This window comes from Sebastes fasciatus, chromosome 16 (assembly GCF_043250625.1).
Source record: "Sebastes fasciatus isolate fSebFas1 chromosome 16, fSebFas1.pri, whole genome shotgun sequence".
Lineage (NCBI taxonomy): Eukaryota > Metazoa > Chordata > Actinopteri > Perciformes > Sebastidae > Sebastes > Sebastes fasciatus.
Window position 1 is genome coordinate 28306940 of NC_133810.1, and position 12634 is coordinate 28319573.

General features: G+C 37.1%; 1 protein-coding gene across 1 annotated transcript; it reads right to left on the minus strand.

Moving 5' to 3' along the window:
• Window positions 1–27: 27 nt before the first annotated feature.
• LOC141752614 (polyubiquitin-C) lies at window positions 28–10811 on the minus strand. The gene is made up of 4 exons (XM_074610660.1): window positions 10672–10811; window positions 7110–9172; window positions 3852–3906; window positions 28–791 (listed from the first exon to the last, which is right to left on the minus strand). The coding sequence occupies exons 2-4, from the start codon at window positions 9162–9164 to the stop codon at window positions 94–96; spliced, it is 2808 nt and encodes a 935-aa protein (XP_074466761.1). The 5' UTR covers window positions 9165–9172; window positions 10672–10811; the 3' UTR covers window positions 28–93.
• Window positions 10812–12634: the final 1823 nt, after the last annotated feature.

A 12634-nucleotide genomic window follows, 5' to 3' on the forward strand; every position in this document is an offset into this window, starting at 1 on the left:
CAAAAAAAAAAGGGGTTAAACACCATATAATTTAATCTTGCATACTTTATTGGGTTAGGTTGTTATGTTAAGCAAGTGAAAACATGGAACCATTTATTGACCGCCCCTCAGACGCAGGACGAGATGGAGGGTGGACTCCTTCTGGATGTTGTAGTCGGAGAGGGTGCGACCATCTTCCAGCTGCTTGCCAGCAAAGATCAGCCTCTGCTGGTCTGGGGGAATGCCTTCTTTGTCCTGGATCTTGGCTTTCACGTTCTCAATGGTGTCGCTGGGTTCAACCTCCAGGGTGATGGTCTTGCCAGTGAGGGTCTTAACGAAGATCTGCATGCCACCCCTCAGACGCAGGACAAGATGGAGGGTGGATTCTTTCTGGATGTTGTAGTCGGAGAGGGTGCGACCATCTTCCAGCTGCTTGCCAGCAAAGATCAGCCTCTGCTGGTCTGGGGGAATGCCTTCCTTATCCTGGATCTTGGCCTTAACATTCTCAATGGTGTCGCTGGGCTCGACCTCCAGGGTGATGGTCTTGCCAGTGAGGGTCTTAACGAAGATCTGCATGCCTCCTCTCAGACGCAGGACGAGATGGAGGGTGGACTCCTTCTGGATGTTGTAGTCAGAGAGGGTGCGTCCATCTTCCAGCTGCTTGCCAGCAAAGATTAGCCTCTGCTGGTCTGGGGGAATGCCTTCCTTGTCCTGGATCTTGGCCTTCACGTTCTCAATGGTGTCGCTGGGCTCGACCTCAAGAGTGATGGTCTTGCCAGTGAGGGTCTTCACAAAGATCTGCATGTTTGCACCTGTGAAAAATGAAGATTCCACGTTACTATCATCCTTTAATTTAAACAGGCCTACAGTAAAAATGGCCTAGTATACTCTACAGATGAGTGTCATTCATTTGATCAGTCCACTATGAAAGTATGCTTTTCTCATTTTATATACAATGTCTTACATCTACATTTGAATATACTGCCATTAATTAATTAAGTCTTCCCGTCAGAGGTATACATTAATTGATTGTTGTCTTTATACATATGTTTTGCATATACAGCCGCCATTATTCGGGACATCATTACTTCTTACTTTGTCTGACCACGAGTGATAAAAGTGAGCTGAATCCTACTGTATCTAACATACTGGTAGGAGGCTGGTGATTCGAGCATATGGTTGTTTTGACACTATACTATGACTTTTTTTTTTTAACCTTTCTTAGACATACTACACTGACTTTTATTACTTTTTTAGACATGCTACACTAGGACTTTTTATGACATTTTTTTGACATTCTATATACTATTATTTGTTCTGACTGTTTTCGAAATACTATACTATGAATTTTATTGACTTTTTTTTTTACATACTATACTATGACTTGTTGTGATTTTTGAACATACTATACTATTACTTTTAATTAATTTTTTTAACATACTACACTATAACTTTTTTAGACACTTTAGTCATTACTTATTACTTAGTCTTACTATGAGTGATAAAAGTGAGCTGTATCCTACTGTATCACATGAACATACTGGTAGGAGGCCGGTGATTCGAGCATGTTTTTTTGACACTATACTATGACTTGTTTATTGACGTTTTAGACATACTAGATACTATTATTTTTTATGACTGTTTATTATTTTTATGACTTTTTTTAAACATACTATAATATGACTTTTTATGATTTTTGTGGACATACTATATAATGACTTGTTTATGACCTTTTTTCACACTGTACTATGACTTTTTTTAGACACACCATACTATGATTTTTATGATTTTTTAACACTATACTATGACTTTTTTGTAACCTTTTTTAGACATACTACACTATGACTTATAGGATTTTTTTGACACACTATACTATGAATTTTTGTTTTACCTTTTTTGACAAAACTATGACTTTTATTACTTTTTCAGACATGATACACTGACTTTTATGATTTTTTGACAAACTATACTATGACTTTCTATGACTTTTTTTAGACATACTATACTATGGCTTTTTATTATTTTTTTGACATACTACACTATGATTTGTTCTGACTGTTTTCGACGTACTATACTATGAATTTTATTGACTTTTTTTAGACATACTATATTATGACTTTATGATTTTTATTACATACTATAATATGACTAAGATTTTTCTTTTTTGACATACTATACTATGACTTTAATGAACTTTTTTGACATACTTCACTATGACTTTTATGATTTTTTGTCATTATTCTATGATTTTTTGACATACTATACTATGACTTCCTATGACTTTTTTGAGACATACTTTAACTTTTATGATTTTTTGACATATTATGCTATGACTTTTAGGATTTTTTTCACACTGACTTTTTTTAGACATACCATACTATGATTTTTATGATTTTTTAACACTATACTATGACTTATAGGATTTTTGTTTTACCTTTTTTGACAAAACTATGACTTTTATTACTTTTTCAGACATGATACACTATGACTTTTATGATTTTTTGACAAACTATACTATGACTTTTTTTTAGACATACTATACTATGGCTTTTTATGATTTTTTTTACATGCTACACTATGATTTGTTCTGACTGTTTTCGACGTACTATACTATGAATTTTATTGACTTTTTTTAGACATACTATATTATGACTTTATGATTTTTATTACATACTATAATATGACTAAGATTTTTCTTTTTTGACATACTATACTATGACTTTAATGAACTTTTTTGACTTACTACACTATGACTTTTATGATTTTTTGTCATATTATTCTATGATTTTTTTTGACATACTATACTATGACTTCCTATGACTTTTTTGAGACATACTTTAACTTTTATGATTTTTTGACATATTATGCTATGACTTTTAGGATTTTTTTCACACTATACTATGACTTTTTTTAGACATACCATACTATGATTTTTTAACACTATACTATGACTTTTTTAGACATACTACACTATGACTTTAATGAACTTTTTTGACTTACTACACTATGACTTATGATTTTTTGTCATATTATTCTATGATTTTTTTGACATACTGTACTATGACTTATAGGATTTTTTTGACACACTATACTATGAATTTTTGTTTTACCTTTTTTTGACAAACTACTCTATGACTTTTATTACTTTTTCATACATGCTACACTATGACTTTTATGATTTTTTGACATATTATACTAGGACTTTTTTTCGACATACTATACTATGGCTTTTTATGATTTTTTGACATGCTACACTATGATTTGTTATGACTGTTTTCGACATATACTATGAATTTTATTTACTATATTTTGACTTTATGATTTTTATTACATACTATATTATGGCTTTAGGACCTTTGTTTTTGACATACTATGTTATGACTTTTAATGAACTTTTTTGACTTACTATACTATGACTTTTATGATTTTTTGTCATATTATTCTATGATTTTTTTGACATACTATACTATGACTTCCTATGACTTTTTTGAGACATACTTTAACTTTTATGATTTTTTGACATATTATGCTATGACTTTTAGGATTTTTTTTTTTACACTAGACTGACTTTTTTTCAACCTTTTTTTTAGACATGTTAGTCATGACTTTGTCTTCCCAGGAGTGATGACTCCTCCTGTATCACATGAACATACTAGTAGGAGGCTGATGATTCCAGCACCAGCGCCATTTTAAAGGTATTGTTGTTGTTTGCTTTCGTTTTGTTCAGCTAGCTAACGGTACCCGCTTAAAACCGAACAAAATAGAGCCTAGTTAAACCGTATGGAAGCTGTAAATTGATGGAAAAACTACAAATAACCCGCAATATCACTGCTAACATGTTGTTTTTTTAATAAACAAACAATAATACTTACAGTTTGTTCCAGTGTTTGTGCTGCTGTAGCCCGTTAACACCTCTCTCTGACTGCGCTGTTGCCAGGGGGACAGGAATATTTATACTGGTGACGCGTCATCTAATGGTATCCATCCGCCATAGAAAATAGTTCCCATTTCAAGTTTCTATTTACATTTTAATCATTATTTTATCTGTTCAAAATGTACCTTAAAGGGAGATTTGTCAAGTATTTAATACTCTTATCAACATGGGAGTGGGCAAATATGCTGCTTTATACAAATATATGTACATATTTATTATTGGAAATCAATTAACAACACAAAACAATGACAAATATTGTCCAGAAACCCTCACAGGTACTGCATTTAGCATAAAAAAATACTCAAATCATAACATGGCAAACTGCAGCCCAACAGGCAACAACGGTCGTCAGTGTGTCAGTGTGCTGACTTGACTATGACTTGCCCCAAAACTACATGTATACATAATTTATGTATTTACTTTAATTTTAGTTATCTAAATATATATGAATTAGCCATATGTCACATTGATAATTATTATATACTAGGGCTGTCAGTTGATTCAAATATTTAATTGCAATGAATCACAAATGAATGGCAATTTTTTGTATCTGTTCCAAATGTTAAAGGAGATTTGTCAAGTATTTAATAATAATAATAATAATAATAATACATTTTATTTAGTGGCGCCTCTCTGGACACCCAAGGACACCTTACAAAAATCTGTTAAAACATACACAGATAAAAAACAATATAAAAACAACAGGACATGACAGAGACATATTTGTACAAACACATAGGATGGGTGATGATGATGAGTTAATACTCCTATCAACATGGGAGTGGGCAATTATGCAAATATATGTATATATTTATCATGGAAATCAATTAACAACACGCAACAATGACAAATATTCTCCAGAAACCCCCTCAGCGTGAAAAAATATGGTTTACTCATAACATGGCAAACTGCAGCCCAACAGGCAACAACAGCTGTCAGTGTGCTGACTTGACTATGACTTGCCCCAAAACTGCATGTTATTATCATAAAGTGGGCATGTTTGTAAAGGGGAGACTTGTGGGTACCCATAGAACCCATTTTCATTCACATATCTTGAGGTTAGAGGTCAAGGGACCCCTTTGAAAATGGCCATGCCAGTTTTTCCTCTCCAAAACTTAGCACAAGACTTACTTGTGACTTGCAAAACAATGACTTGGTCCCACCTCTGGTAGCCTATACCCAGTTTTACTGTTGCTTATTTCCCCTACTCTGGGGCTGACAATCATCCAAAGATTATACAATAAACCTAGATAATATAACATATTTTTCCCTTTTCTGTTAGCTGCTCTGTGAAATACACTGTATATGATGCAAGTTGTCAGAATTTAATAGTTAGATCCATAAATTCTTTGTCATACAGCCTCCTGCACTTGATGCACAAATTAAAAGCAAGTCAGCACTGCTATGAAATAAATGCCTTTGGCAGGATAAACAGCTGATACCCGATTATCCAGATAACGTTGTTGAGCCCATTTAGTTGTGGATTATACAGCAAATACCACAGCACAATCCTTGTGCTATCCATAATCCACATTACATCCCATGTCGTCCCTAACCCTAGCCTTTCTTGTGTCAAATGTAGGTAACATTCTTAATGCTTGATTGTCATTTTTTAAATGAGTTGTCACTACTATATATGCACAAAGGTCATCACACATTCATCTCACTTGCATGTTGAAAAACAAGCATGTTTTCCTGACCTTTAACACATACAGTATAATGTGTCTCGTATGCTATGTATGACCAACCTAACCAACCTCAGCATGTTAAGAGACATTGGGTTCCTTTAGGCCTGCAAACGTCCAGGGCATAAAACAATCTACAGTATGTTTGTACTGAAATCTGATATATGAATATGCTGCACATTTTATACCTTGGTAATAGAAAAAGGTTCCCCCTTATCTCTCTTGGAACACACAAGCACACACTGTCAACTGTTCCAGGTTAAGACAAAAAAAACTGCAAATTTAATAATTTTCCTGTTTCCATATGCTGAAAATCATTTCCATCTTAGTGAAAGAGAATATGCCAAGCTCAGACATTTGATATTGTCTCTTTCCTCTGTCGATTGAAATCATACTTTTCCCCTCGTATGCCAACACTCTTAATATATTTCCTCCTCCCTGTGGTTCTTGAATCCCATTTGTGGACCCACTGGCTCCTACCTCTTGTGGTTTGTTTGCCTTTCCTCTATGTAACATATCAACCTCTTGACTATAGATGGCGCCACATCCTCATTGATAGAAATTCTGTCTACCTTTCCAAGTGTTCTGTGACTCAGAAGCTGACCTCCATCTCTATAAACCCTCTGCAGGAGAACTGCAGTTCATTCACTCAAAATCTGCCAGCTTTTGGCAGCATCTTACTAAATTGGCGAGTTATCTATTTGGAGATACTGTGCTTGACATGCAAACTCTTTAAGTAATATGATCATTGGTGAGTTATGAAAATGCTAGACTGATTTTCTTTTCTAGACATTATGCTTCTCCCATACAGCTAGATGTTTTTGATTAAAATGCCCATACTGTACACCGTATAGGCAGGAACATCAGATTTCTGTTTCCGTAAAGATCATATATCAGTGAATTATAACATTTTCTTTAATAAGTAACATCTAGTCGAGTCCCAACACACATTTCTCAGTCATTTAGCAATTTCAATTACCCAGTTATCCACTTTATATGTGCATATAAATGCATCTACTGTATTTTAATTACTGCTCAAATTGAGCAGTTTATGTTCACTACACCATTACCATGATCAGGAAAACATAACAGAAAAATACCCATGGCTCATTTATGCCATTGCTAAAATGTACCTACTGTATTAGAATTACTGTTCATATTGAACTGTTTGTTAACACTAAACCATTACTATGATCAGGAAATCATAACAGAACTCCCAATGATGCTACATTCCTACTACAGATACACAACTTTATCCACAAATGTGTGTAACTCAATTAGCCTCTGTACTGCTCATATTATGTATGTGAACAGGAGATTTGTACCATGAATGGAAACCACCAGGATATTCAGTTTAAATCATTTATTAAGTGATTTGCATCAAACTTTTGGTCATGTAACGTTTAACACTTTTGTCATGTGTAACAATAACTTTATAGTACGGCATGTCATACATTGCACGTTAACTTTAGGGAAATAAATTTAAGAACATGGAATCATGGATGACTTTACTGGCCGCCCCTCAGACGCAGCACAAGATGGAGGGTGGATTCTTTCTGGATGTTGTAGTCGGAGAGGGTGCGACCATCTTCCAGCTGCTTGCCGGCAAAGATCAGCCTCTGCTGGTCTGGGGGAATGCCTTCTTTGTCCTGGATCTTGGCTTTCACGTTCTCAATGGTGTCGCTGGGCTCGACCTCGAGGGTGATGGTTTTGCCAGTGAGGGTCTTGACAAAGATCTGCATGCCTCCCCTCAGACGCAGGACGAGATGGAGGGTGGACTCCTTTTGGATGTTGTAGTCGGAGAGGGTGCGACCATCTTCCAGCTGCTTGCCAGCAAAGATCAGCCTCTGCTGGTCTGGGGGAATGCCTTCTTTGTCCTGGATCTTGGCCTTCACGTTCTCAATAGTGTCGCTGGGCTCAACTTCGAGGGTGATGGTTTTGCCAGTGAGGGTCTTAACGAAGATCTGCATGCCTCCCCTCAGACGCAGAACAAGATGGAGGGTGGACTCCTTTTGGATGTTGTAGTCGGAGAGGGTGCGACCATCTTCCAGCTGCTTGCCGGCAAAGATCAGCCTCTGCTGGTCTGGGGGAATGCCTTCTTTGTCCTGGATCTTGGCTTTCACGTTCTCAATAGTGTCGCTGGGCTCAACCTCAAGGGTGATGGTCTTGCCAGTGAGGGTCTTAACGAAGATCTGCATGCCTCCCCTCAGACGCAGCACAAGATGGAGGGTAGATTCTTTCTGGATGTTGTAGTCGGAGAGGGTGCGACCATCTTCCAGCTGCTTGCCAGCAAAGATCAGCCTCTGCTGGTCTGGGGGAATGCCTTCCTTATCCTGGATCTTGGCCTTCACATTCTCAATGGTGTCGCTGGGCTCAACCTCGAGGGTGATGGTTTTGCCAGTGAGGGTCTTAACGAAGATCTGCATGCCTCCCCTCAAACGCAGGACAAGATGGAGGGTGGACTCCTTTTGGATGTTGTAGTCGGAGAGGGTGCGACCATCTTCCAGCTGCTTGCCGGCAAAGATCAGCCTCTGCTGGTCTGGGGGAATGCCTTCTTTGTCCTGGATCTTGGCTTTCACGTTCTCAATAGTGTCGCTGGGCTCAACCTCAAGGGTGATGGTCTTGCCAGTGAGGGTCTTAACGAAGATCTGCATGCCTCCCCTCAGACGCAGGACAAGATGGAGGGTAGATTCTTTCTGGATGTTGTAGTCGGAGAGGGTGCGACCATCTTCCAGCTGCTTGCCGGCAAAGATCAGCCTCTGCTGGTCTGGGGGAATGCCTTCTTTGTCTTGGATCTTGGCCTTCACGTTCTCAATAGTGTCGCTGGGCTCGACCTCCAGGGTGATGGTCTTGCCAGTGAGGGTCTTAACGAAGATCTGCATGCCTCCCCTCAGACGCAGGACAAGATGGAGGGTGGATTCTTTCTGGATGTTGTAGTCGGAGAGGGTGCGACCATCTTCCAGCTGCTTGCCGGCAAAGATCAGCCTCTGCTGGTCTGGGGGAATGCCTTCTTTGTCCTGGATCTTGGCTTTCACGTTCTCAATTGTGTCGCTGGGCTCGACCTCCAGGGTGATGGTCTTGCCAGTGAGGGTCTTAACGAAGATCTGCATGCCTCCCCTCAGACGCAGGACAAGATGGAGGGTAGATTCTTTCTGGATGTTGTAGTCGGAGAGGGTGCGACCATCTTCCAGCTGCTTGCCGGCAAAGATCAGCCTCTGCTGGTCTGGGGGAATGCCTTCCTTGTCCTGGATCTTGGCTTTCACGTTCTCAATAGTGTCGCTGGGCTCGACCTCCAGGGTGATGGTCTTGCCAGTGAGGGTCTTGACAAAGATCTGCATGCCTCCTCTCAGACGCAGGACAAGATGGAGGGTGGACTCCTTTTGGATGTTGTAGTCGGAGAGGGTGCGACCATCTTCCAGCTGCTTGCCAGCAAAGATCAGCCTCTGCTGGTCTGGGGGAATGCCTTCTTTGTCCTGGATCTTGGCCTTCACATTCTCAATAGTATCGCTGGGCTCAACCTCAAGGGTGATGGTCTTGCCAGTGAGGGTCTTCACAAAGATCTGCATGTTTGCTTCTGTGAAAAATTGATACATCAAAAAGGGATTTAGAATAAAATAGGTAAAAAAACAGATTATATAAAATTGCTGGGCACTCGTGGTTATCATAACAAATATATACATATAAATAATATATATAAATATGTCATCTGGAACCCTTAAATTACTATTTATGATTACTGTCTTCAGTGGGAATACATATGTTTAAATGACAGTGAAGTTGTTGCAAAGTAGTGGGGTGTTTTTTTCCTGCTTATCAGGATGTACACACGGACAGAAAAGTAGATTGTCAAGTAACCAATCAGAATAATGTGCGGCCTATGACGGAGTAAAGAAAACACTCACAAGCAGATTGTTTTACAGTGTTAACACAATTCTCCCTCAATCCGAAGGCAACATTATATATCCTGACTAGACACAATATCATAGCCTAGTAGGCATATTGTTATTTTAAGCTGAATAACTGACTTAAATGACTACATTATGTTTTCCATCTTTCTTGTTAAATTATTTTTGCAAATTATATATATATATTTATTGAGGTTGACAATAATATTCCCCTCTTTTGTAGTGTTTTTAGCTTTAGAGATGTCTTCTCATTTGAACACAATAACATAGTTTAAAGGTAATTCCACACTATGGTCTTATATGTATAAATAGTAATTTAAGGGTTTTAGATGATATATTAATAATATATATAAAAAAACATAAATCAACAACATCCCTGGTCCCTCTTTCGTGTCACATAAATGCAGTCATTTATAGACTGGATTCTATATCTATAGAGATTTTCTCTCTATATATAGACTGGATTCTATATCTATATAGAGATTTTCTCTATATAGATATAGCTAGAAGACCATAGCACTGGAATTACCTGTAAATTATTGTGTTCAAATGAGAACAACATCTCTAAAGCTTAAAAACACTACTAAAAAGAGGACTATTATTGTCAACCTCTAAACTATCAGCAGCCAACTGGTGGTTATTGAAATCACATGACTAAATAACAGTGATAAACATTTATACATACAAGTAATATAACTACTATTTATACATATAACACCATGGAACTGGAATCACCTGTAAATTATTGTTTTCAAATGAGAATAACATCTCTAAAGCTTAAAAACACTACTAAAAGAGGACTATTATTGTCAACCTCTAAACCGTCAGCAGCCATTCTGGACCGGGCGCCATTTTGAGCTCGTATTGACCTTCCTTTTGTTCCGCTATCGTTACTCTCTAATGGACGATACTGGAAACGTTGAGTCATCGCTAAAAGCTAAGCAAACCATTAAAACCGACGAACAGATTAGTCGCTTTAAGTCGAAAACAACCTGTGTAATGTTAAAAACAACAACGCAGATTGTACTTCAACAGTTACATTTGAGGCGGATCGAGACACAAAACATGCCACTAGACACCAAAACAAACGACTAAAAACATGGGCTGTACAACTAGTTGATAGTTTAACAACACTATGACTTAAAAATAAGATAAAATGTGAACTTACATTAAAGAAACGCAGTTAATAAGTCGTTTTCTGCTGGCGTAGTTGTCTCTTCTCCTCGTCTTCCGCTGTAGAACTAAACCGCAGCACACTGACACTGGTTTATATACCCGAGTCTGTATACGTCATCTGGCAATATCCGTCCGCGTTTAAAAGTAGTCCCCCATCGAAACGCACTATTTCAACATATTTTTTACTGTATTATGTTATTTATTAATCATACGTTAACTCATAAACGTAAATATTAAGTCAAAAATAGAATGACTGAAAACGATATTTTGTTTTTGCCTACACGGGCGGAGTAATATCTCACTATACTGCGGATCTCTAGAATGTGCTAGAATCATCGTAGCAACAGAAACCTTCACCGAGGCTTCTGATTGGACGACACCATTGTTTGTTTGACCAGTGATTGGTTGCTGAGTTACAGTAAGAGATGCTTGATGACTACAGTTCATAACTATGGGATAATAACACAGATATTTATATATATATATCTGTGTTATAATCCCATATATATATAGATATATAATATATATATATCTATATATATATATATTATATGTTATGTTATGACTACAGTTTATGACTATGGGATTATAACACAGATATATATATATATATATATATATATATATTATTTTGTTTTATATATATATATAAATAACACATAGAGACAAGATTAATATAAAGAAATAATATGACTACATAATAGTGATGACAAAACAATTAGGAAAAGATATATATAATAACAACAATAACAACACAGTAAATATATAAAAAAAAGACAAGTGTGTGTGTGTTGCGTGGAAGTTTATGGTTAGTGTTTGTGAGGAGGATATTGATTTAAATATCTATAAAAACTTCTGGGTAATCGTAACTAAACAACAATGTCAGCGGGAAAAAATAAAAAAAACATAAAAACAGATACATGGACAACATGGGGGAAAAGCAATTACAAGACAGATATAAAATGACCCTTTAAGCGACTTTTGAAACATTTAATAGATGAACAGTTTATTGATTGATGTGAAAAGCTACTCCATAATTTGGTTCCCCTAAATGTTATTGAAAATTGACATCTACTAGTGAGATATTTAGGAGGATGAAGATCTAGAGATTGACGGGTTGAGTAAGAATGGACCTGAGAATTTGTTTTAAAATTCTGCTCAGGAATATTCCCACCAGAAAGTATCTAATAAATAAAAACACATATTTGAGAAATATTGGTATCATAAATAGTAAGAATGTGGAGTTTCTTAAATAGAGGAGCAGAGGAGATGTGTGACAAGAGGACTAACCCTTCTTATTATACCAATAGATTTATTTGTTTTTTTTACTAACACAGTCAATCTGTTCTCTCCGACTTTCCATCAAACTCCGACTCTCCATCAAACGTGCCTGTTAACAGATGGAAACGTGCTTGGTAAACGTGCTAGCAGCTGCTGTCTGAGGTCTTTGAGGCAGTGAGGAAGATACCACTATGATCTGACCTCTTTTACCCACCTAATTTAATTCACTGGCAATCCCATATCCACATCATGTTTCATACTGCACAGACCATCTAAATAAAGAATGCATTCATGATTAATAGCCAGCCTGAACGCCACTGCAAAAAGCAGCATTTGCTGGTTATCTGGCAGGCACACAGTGTAGTCATGACCTAAATACTGTGATGTTTGAGACCCAGAGTGACCATGTTTGGTTTGCCTAAAGACATGCTGTTTCTTATTTAGACGACTTCAAGTGGTCCGCCAGAGTGTAAATAGATTTGAGTAGTGCATCCGCATTAATCTATCTCTCTTCACTGGGAAATACATATGTTTAAATGACAGTGAAGTTGTTGCAAAGTAGTGGGGTGGTCCCTTTTTTCCTGCTTATCAGGATGTACACTCTGGACAGAAAGTAGATTGTCAAGTCACCAGTCAGAATAATGTGTGTGGCCTATGACAGGAGTAAAGAAAAC

Excerpts from the sequence above, each read along its gene's own strand:
- LOC141752614 (XM_074610660.1), bottom strand. The coding sequence starts at position 9,164 with ATGCAGATCTTTGTGAAGACCCTCACTGGCAAGACCATCACCCTTGAG. Across the intron at positions 3,907-7,109 it reads TGCGTCTGAGGGGCGGCCAG|CGCAGTCAGAGAGAGGTGTT; the intron begins TAAAGTCATCCA and ends CCCTGGCAACAG. Across the intron at positions 792-3,851 it reads CACAAACACTGGAACAAACT|GTGCAAACATGCAGATCTTT; the intron begins GTAAGTATTATT and ends CATTTTTCACAG.